This window comes from Nannospalax galili, unplaced genomic scaffold (genome assembly GCF_000622305.1).
Source record: "Nannospalax galili isolate Female #2095 unplaced genomic scaffold, S.galili_v1.0 scaffold14, whole genome shotgun sequence".
Taxonomy (NCBI): domain Eukaryota; kingdom Metazoa; phylum Chordata; class Mammalia; order Rodentia; family Spalacidae; genus Nannospalax; species Nannospalax galili.
In genome coordinates this window covers 5,404,535-5,413,224 of record NW_008336953.1, presented here as the reverse complement: position 1 = coordinate 5,413,224, position 8,690 = coordinate 5,404,535, and the positions used below count along the sequence as shown (strand labels likewise).

General features: G+C 40.4%; 1 protein-coding gene across 2 annotated transcripts in view; it reads right to left on the bottom strand.

Annotated features, from left to right (window-relative positions):
- Positions 1 to 2,651: 2,651 nt before the first annotated feature.
- The window catches only part of Gad2 (glutamate decarboxylase 2), a 74,884-nt gene continuing 68,845 nt past the window's right edge, over positions 2,652 to 8,690 (bottom strand). For both annotated transcript variants that reach the window (XM_008831746.2, XM_008831745.1), the window contains one exon: positions 2,652 to 6,136. In XM_008831746.2, the coding sequence (XP_008829968.1) occupies positions 5,963 to 6,136 (174 nt within the window). In that variant the 3' untranslated portion in view covers positions 2,652 to 5,962. The remainder of the gene's footprint in view (positions 6,137 to 8,690) is intronic.

Genomic DNA, 8,690 nt, shown 5'->3' with positions numbered 1-8,690 from the left:
TTGCTCTCGTTAGAGATCATGACCATGGAACAATAGTTTTTGGAGAAGACATATTGTTTTTGTTTTTCATTTTGTTTTTTATGATAGGACCTGGTGGGCATCTGGAGTTAGATGACTGGTTATATCTTTTGGGATAGGTGTCTACCCCCCTTTGTTGAATGGGCATTTGAATATTCATTGCTGTGCTGGTTTTGAAAGTTTTATATCAGCTGGGTGAGGCTTGAAGTTCAGTCTTGTGATGTGTGAGTGAGGTGGCAGAGGTGATTCCAAATCAGCTTCTGATCATACAACAGGCACTTGCAGGGCGAGCAGGTTCTCCTTGCAGTTCATCAGAAGCTGAGGTTAACGTGTGCTAAAGAGAAGCAGAGCTATCTGTGACACATGTAGGCACTCAGGTGGATTATAGCCCCAGAGGAAAGTGTGTGATGACGATGACCTGTGGAGTGAACAGGTGCTTGGCACAGGTCTGCAGATGGAGGTACCAGAGTGAGGGGGAGGAGAGTGCTACCTGTGTAGCACTATACAGGCCCCTGATGGCAGTGATAGTGCTCAGGAGGTGAGATGTGTGGGAGCCTCTAATCTGATAGGCACTTGAAGGAAAGGCTTCAAGTAGGCACAGGGCAAAGGAAGTGTGTGTGGGAGGTGGGAGGTGGGAGGTCTTGAGACCGCTTACCTGTCCAGGTCAATTTGATGCTGGTCTAAATTTGTGATCTTAAATAATCTTTAGCCAAGCTTCTTCCTTAGGACCCATCCTTCATTCCTTAGCTGAGGTAACTCAGGGACATCAGTGAACTTAGTCAAGGTCACATCATGCACCAGGGGACGATGCACTGGTAAAGATGGATGGAGTGATTTCTAACTTTAGGGCACAATGGGAGATTGTGGAGAATCTTGCTAAGACTTAGTGTGTTCTAGATGGGGATGAGGAGAAAGGATCTAAAGACTAGAGGACAATTTATACTGGGCGAGTAGAAGACAATGTGAAACATGTATTTCCAGGCTGAACTGTTAGGTAGGTATCCACTGAACACTACTGCCTAAGAGTCAGTAATGGAGGAACTTGATAGAGTGTGAGTGCTTAAGGAGGTGACATGGGCTGCCTTACAGAATTCATGTATAATCAGCACCATATGACACAATCAAGAGTTATCGAATCCTTACTGAATGCTGGATTACTTTTCTTACTACTGCCACAAAATACCTGACAAAAGCGACTGAAGGAAGAATTTATTTTGACCATGGTTTGAGGGGACACAGTCTGTCATGGCATGGAAAGCACGACAGCAGAGTGTGAGGTGACTGGTCTCATTTCATCTGCAGCCAGGAAGCAGAGAGAGATTAATGTTGGTGCTCAGCTCGTTCTCCTTTCATCATTTTCATTCAACCCAGGGCCCCTGCCCGTAAGTCTGTATTACTTACTTTCAGGGTGGGTCTTCTATGTTTAGTTAAACTTCTCCGAAAAACCCTCACAGACACACACTAAGGTGTGTCTCCTTGGTGGTTGCAAATCCAGCCAAGTTTATAATGTAGATTAATCATCACAGATACCAAGAGCCATGCTTAGTGCCATACATATATTTGATTTAAATGACACAAAAACTTTATGAAGAAAGCTACTCTTGGAAAGCTCGGAAACAAAGTCAAGCAGGTTAGGTGATGTTCTTAGGGTATCCCAGCTGGTCAGTGATAGGCTGTGACTTGATCCCAGATAATCTATCTGCAGAACCTGCATTCTTAATACTATTGAGACACTTCTCCCCAAATCAGAGTAGCAAATTCTTCCTAGGTGCAGAGACTCATGTCAACAAAGTGAGGAATGTGCAGTGTTGCCTCTGTTTCCTAGTTGTCATTGGTCCCTTATGAGCACAGCTTTTAACTTACCCATACTTCTTAGTTATGCCCTTAACAACCTAGGAGAAAAATCCCTGAGCACATAAGACTTTCTCAAAATTTGAACCCTATACGAGTCCAGAAGTGTACTCATCACAATGGAAAATACACCGCAAACATCTGCCCAGACCATGTGTAAGTGAGGTTGAGGCATGTGCTTGAATTGGATATCCCAGCTGTTCTTTACTACTGTGATTCTGGTTTTCAAGAGTCCTTATCATTCAAACATCCATGTAAAGATAATTAGGTGTTGTGGTAGAGGAAGAGGTGAAATAAGATTTGTGATCTGCAGCAGTAAATAAGGAAAATGGATGAGGGCTACATGGGAATTTATTATTTTATTTTCCTATAAAAATACTGTATTTATTTTATTTTATATGTATGAGTGTTCTGCCTGCATCACGTAAGTGCACCATATACGTGCAATGCCAGAAGAGAGCATTGGATCTCCCGGAACTGGAGTTACAGACAGTTGTGGATCACCATGTGGGTGCTGAGAATTGAATCTGGGTTCTCTGCAAGAGCAGTAAGCGCTCTTACCTGCTAAGCCATCTCTCCAACTCCCTTCCTTACATTTCTATTTTTGTGAAATTATCCATAGCTTTTTAAATGACCAGCTCTGTCTGGAGGAGAGACCAGAGTTTCTGCAATAACATTCCCCAGATGGCAGATGTTAAGACCTAAAGACACTCAAGTCATAAAAAAATAACCTCCACCACATGACAGAGTGAGAAGTGAACATTCCCAGCCTGACACGTGTCCACATTTACACATTTATTTGGGTTTAGAGAGTCAACACAGATAAAATACTTTGATCATACACAAGTTTACACTTGGTAAGAAGAGGTTGCCACATGTTTGTATATTTTTAATTTTTTTTCTGTCTTTAGTAATGGAGGGATGCTGAGAAAATGTTGACATTATTCACAAACACCATTTGGAAACAGGTTTTTGGCACACATAACTAATAAATACACAGTGTTTGCATTTAGCACTTGAAAATGGAAAAGCACGTGCAAGATGATACCTGGTTTGAGGTTCCTTGACTCTTTGTCTGGCTGTGATATTTACACCTGTGCTTCCTTTTCCCATGTTCTGAGAGTAACACCTACTCCCAAGTCCCAGCAGAGTTAACATCCTCAAAGTTGGCAGCTTGTGACACTCCATAATTGGTTTCTCTACTCTCTGAGATGAAGCAGTATTCACCTGACATTTTGTGTGAAATTACATTATTCTTAAAGAGATTTCTTAGGCTAGGGCTTAGCTGAGGGCATGGTCTCTATTAGAGCTGATGTCAAGGGCACACAGCTGGGAAGCAGTAAGAAGGAGAGGAAGAGGGGAGGGAAAATCAAAGGAGAGGAGGGAGAACAGGAACAGATGCAAATGTATCAAAGTTCAATAGAGCTACCACACAGAAGACATACTAATAATACATTGTGCAAGCTTTTACAGCAACACGTGTGAATTCGTAACACTGTACAATTCAGATATAAAGTGCACAACCCCAATCTGAGGTGACAAGACAGTACTATCAATGTAATAAAGGCAACACAGTCACACACACACAATTGGTTTTCTTTTCTTTCCTCACGTCCTGTACATGAAGTCCATACCATTTAGAGATTTCAGATACACACATACTGCATTTTTTCAAGTATTTTAAATAATAAAAGCAATATTGCTGTATAAATGAAAGTGACCACGTTAATTTTGATTAAAGCTAAAACCAATATTTCTAAAATTAGAAAATAACGATTGTACATAAAGACCCCTGGCATTGGGAATTTGGACCACTATTCACAACAATCTCCCTTGTTCTTTGCTTCTTCCATTCCCTTCTCTTGAGTGGACACGAGATCTATGTTAAAGAGTATTTCTTAAATTACTGGACTCTGTTAGGCTTGCATTTGCCTCCTCTGGGCCATGGTGGGAAGAGTTTTCCATGTACAGGTCTGAGCAAGGTGCCTAGCAAATTTGAAGAAGGATCTGGAGAAGAAGTGGTTAGAGATTTAACTTACTGGTAAAAATTACTTTGCTGGAATTTCATACGCAGGCAAGTTTCCTTTTTCAATTTTGTCTCATCAAACTGAAAGCCAGCTACCAAATCTGTCCCCCAAGGACTAAACATCCTTTCTGGAGGACACTGGGCCCACCTGCCTTCTTTAAATAGGACAGTTTAATAAATGTCTGTTCCTTTGAAATGAGACCTTTGAGGCCTCAAGATGGAGAAGTAATGGTGTGCTTAATCTTTGCAGCCAAGATCTAGAAGCCCTAAAACGGGATGCTATTCCATCATACAGATCTGCAGGCAGTTTCTTTTTCACTGCCACAGGGAATCCATTTGCTTTCTAGACAGCAAGGGTTTGAAGCCCTTTTCATACCAAGGATCAACACATTTGTACACAATCCAGACAACTAAGGCCTGGGGCAAGCTCATGAAGAGTCCAGGTGGTTAAGAGGCCCTCTTCTTGTGTGCCTGTAGCCTTTCTGAGTAGTGAAAAGCCCATCCATACAGAATGAGAGCATGTTTTCAGAGCTGTACCTGTCATCTGCATGAAAAGGCTGCAGTTCTTGTGCCAGCACTTGGCTCTGTCATTTGTGACTCCAGGGATATCATGGGCGCTGTGGATAGCTCATTTGTCTCCATCAGGTTTGCAGAGAATGAAATGTGTTTTTTAAATATTTTGAACTTTAGCAATCTCTGCATATTGTGGTCATAGTAGATTTTGATGGGAGACAGATAAAAGAAGTTCTTAGGCTATCTCTAACTCTACTAGCATGAGGAATTCATTTCAGGAAAGGAAAATAGCCAAATGGAATAGTTCATTATTTGGGTTCAGTAATAGGGAATCTAGTAGGAGAGACTTTTGGGTGTAGGGTGGAGAAGGAATGGAAGATCCTGGAGGCAAGTGATGCTTTCCCCAGACAGCAGCAACACTGCATTCAGGATGAAGCTATTGTCTCACAGAGGTCTCAGCTCCCATGGCCGAGTTCAATGTTCTGGTTCACTGCATTTTGGGGATGGCTACATTTCCCTTTGCTAGGGCTGATTAGATTTTATTTGTATTTTTTTCTAACTAGTCCAAATGATCTAATAAAGGAATATGGTCTAAGAAGATGCTTCAAGAACCAACAACAACCTTCTGTTCAAAACAGGCTGAAGGGGAAAGCAGAATAGATAAATGTACCCAAATTTCATCTAGGGCAATGCTGGGTTTGTTGTGCATAACAAGTGGATCTGCTAAGGGAAAACTAGTGAAAAACCTAAATGGGAAGAGGATCTGATCACTCATTTTTAGAAGCTGCAGTGTTTTTTTGTGTGTTTGCTTTGAAATACTACCTTTAGAGATGTGATAAGTCAGAATATATACTGAGAGAAATCATCACACTTTCAAAGAGATTTGTGGGCATATGTGTTAAAATTACCTTGCTGAAGTGTTTTATTGTGCCTCCATTGAAAGAAAGAGAAAGAAAAAGAAATCTGGCTTAGGTTTTATATCTGGCCCTGCAGTTTATTTAACCCATATAAAATAAAAATCTATATGTTACAAAATAGGATTTCTTTTAATATATATATTTTCCTTTTGTAAAATTATATGTATTTAAATACATTTGAAATGTTGCTATAGGTAAATTAGAAATTTTTTTCTAATACTATGAAAAAGGCAAGAGATTTTATCGTCAGCGTACATTTTATATATACTTTGTCCTTTTCACTGCACCCCAGAGAACCTTTTATGATTCCGGGGTGATTTGGCACTATTCAATTCTACTGCTCTGAAGTGAAAATAAACTTTAATTTGCACACTCTATTAAAAGGGAAGTATTTATAACAATTATAAGCTTTTCCTTATTGATTAGAACACAGCCTTTTGTCACTATTGAGAGGTATTCTAAACTTAAGAAAGGATTTTAAAAGGAGCGATGCTTTTTGATCTTTAAACTGTACTCTACTTTGACACCACAATGTAGAAATAGAGTTACTTTGGAACAAACTACAAATACATTTACACAGTTTGTGACAACTTAATTGTCTACCTAGAGAATTGGAACAGCTTGATGAGCTAGGTGATTATAAGTCTTGTCCCAGACGTTCTATTTCTTCAATCAGGAAGTCAATGTCTTGGTGAGTTGCTGCAGGGTTTGAGATGACCATGCGGAAGAAATTGACTTTGTCTCCCAGGGGTTGGTAGCTGACCATTGTGGTCCCCTGCTCCATCATTCTGGCTTTGATCACTGGTGCCACCTGTGGGAGAGACCTCATCAGTGCAGTGATTTTCTTTCCTTCCCATGCTTCCTTAGGAGAAGTACCCAACAGCAAGCTATGGTTTTTAATTTTTAACTAAACAGAACCATGTTTGTTTTCTCTTAAAGGAGCTGCCTCAAGTTTTCATGGGATCGGAGGATGAGAGCAGCTCAAAACATCCAAGATCCTAAGGGCGATAAGAGTAGTAGGCTATCAGGCACTTGCCTTGTGATTATCTAGTGTTTGGGGAGAATGAGAAGAATCTGGTACTGGTTCCAAGGCTAAGTGATTTGGCAGTATAATTATGGAGAGTTTTTACCCCAGAAAATGTAAAATCACTGGAAAGAAAAACATTGTTCTGAGAATGGTTATGGAGGGCTAAACCTCAGTGTCAAGTGATGTTCAAATATAACAGAATTCTGAGGGGCTGGGGTGATGCCTCAGCGGGTAACAACACTTGTGCAATCACCTGAGTACAATCCCTTAACACTCATGTGGAAAAGCCAGGTGTGGCTGCCCCTGCCTGCAAGCCCAGGGATGGGGAGAGGAGATGGGCAGTTCCTTGGAGGTTGCTGGCAAGGTAGCGCCACTGAAACAGCAAGCTTCAGGTTCAGAAGAGACCATGTCTCGAGGGGAACAGGACAGCTAGCAGTAGAGGGAGACACCCCAAGTCCTGCTTCAGCCTCTGCACGAAGGCATGCATGCTCCCACACACGTGCATACAAAAGGAAAATGACGTGCTTCTGACAACTTTCTAGAGATGCTGAATTTATCTAGTTTCTTTTCATTCTCTTTTTGCATAGCTTTCATTTATAAGTATTTTAAAAAAACATTCTTTAATAATATGAAGAATTATCTGTGAGTAAAAAACTGAACCCAAAAGACGTCACATAGAGAAGATCTCAGGTAAGATTTCACAGTATTTATGCAAGACTGTTCACTGCAGCTTTAGGAGTTCTCTGTGGCATACAGAATTAAATGTTGGCTCTCTAGCTTGACACAAAGGCCTTTTATCATCCAGTTCCAAAGATTCATCTTCAAATGCTCACCAAAATGAACTTTTAACTCTGACAAGAGCAATTTATTAAGTATCCCTCGAACAGCCCATCTGTATTTTCATCACTTTATGCTTGTCATCAACCTTACTAAATAGCATACTCTTGCAGTTCACATCCTGCACACACTGCAGTAACCCCCCACAGTCCCACACCTGCTGTGAAGCCTTTCCCGCCATTAGCATATTTCCTCTTCTAAGTTTTAACTACATAGTCCTTACACATTGATTCCTACAACATCCTAATTTCCTATTGGCTTTTTATTGGTGAGCAAATACATTTTCTATTTGTACCTCACCTGTATGCTCCTGGAATGTAGGCTTAGTATCTTCTATTTCCTTTGTTTCCCAGCATAGTACAAGGATATATACAGGACTTTCTGAGTTTTGACTACATCAGCAGCATGGGAGCACCAGCTCTCTAAGAAGATGCTGCAGTTGCATCTAACTGGATGCTTGATCTGTCCACATATATTTACCACTGGAGTTTGTAAATATAACACCTGATCTTTGAAATTCATTAAAAGCATATAACCATGATTGAGAAGCCATGGATGCTTTAGACATAAGTGTGATGTACATGGTCAGAAATCCAGTTGAAAATGGGGATCATCCCTTACACCACAGTTAGATTCATCTTCAATGAAGGACAGATTAAAATGGAATGCAATTATGAACATGTGACTTTTAGATATCAACCCTTTGGTAATCACTGCTTTACAAGAAGTATCATCCTCACAAACTCAGTGCAAGGATCCTGTGAGGTCCAGTCTTTGTACTTCACCTTCACCTCAAGTTCCCACATCTGAAAGTGAATGAGGGTGAGGGTTCTAGTACTGAGAATTTCTGATTCTAGATTAATGAGTTCTTGGATCTGTTCCCTGCCCTTCCTTGGGGAGGTTGGTTTCTATGATCTTTCTTTTTCTTTCTTTCTTTTTCTTTCTTTCTTTCTTTCTTTCTTTCTTTCTTTCTTTCTTTTTTTTGCTTAAAAGATTAAGGATGTATGCAGAACACTGGGCTCATCCCAGGAGATATATATATATAATCATTAAAATCTTGGGGCTGGAGTGATGGCTCAGTGGTTAAGAGCACTGGCTGCTCTTGCAGAGGACCTGGATTCAATTCCCAGCACCCACATGGCAGCTTACACTGTCTGTAACTCTAGTTCTGTGGGAGCTGATACCCACTTCTGGCTTCTGTGGGTATTGCATGCATGTGGTGGACTTGCAGCCAAAAACCCATACACATAAAAATTAAAATAAATCAATAACTTAAAAATGTTAAAAGCCTAAGTCTGGGATTAAGTTCTAAAAGTAGATCTATTAGAATAGTCTATTCTTAGGACATTAGCTTTATTACTTTGTATTATGAGGCATGGCAGATCAATGTGTTTCTGGGGGGAAAAAATCCCAGAGTAGAAAAGGAATTCCAAACCCACATGGTTAGAGAAACTTTTTTCTAAAAAGTCACATAACTATTCCTTGAGGACTTTTTGCTTTT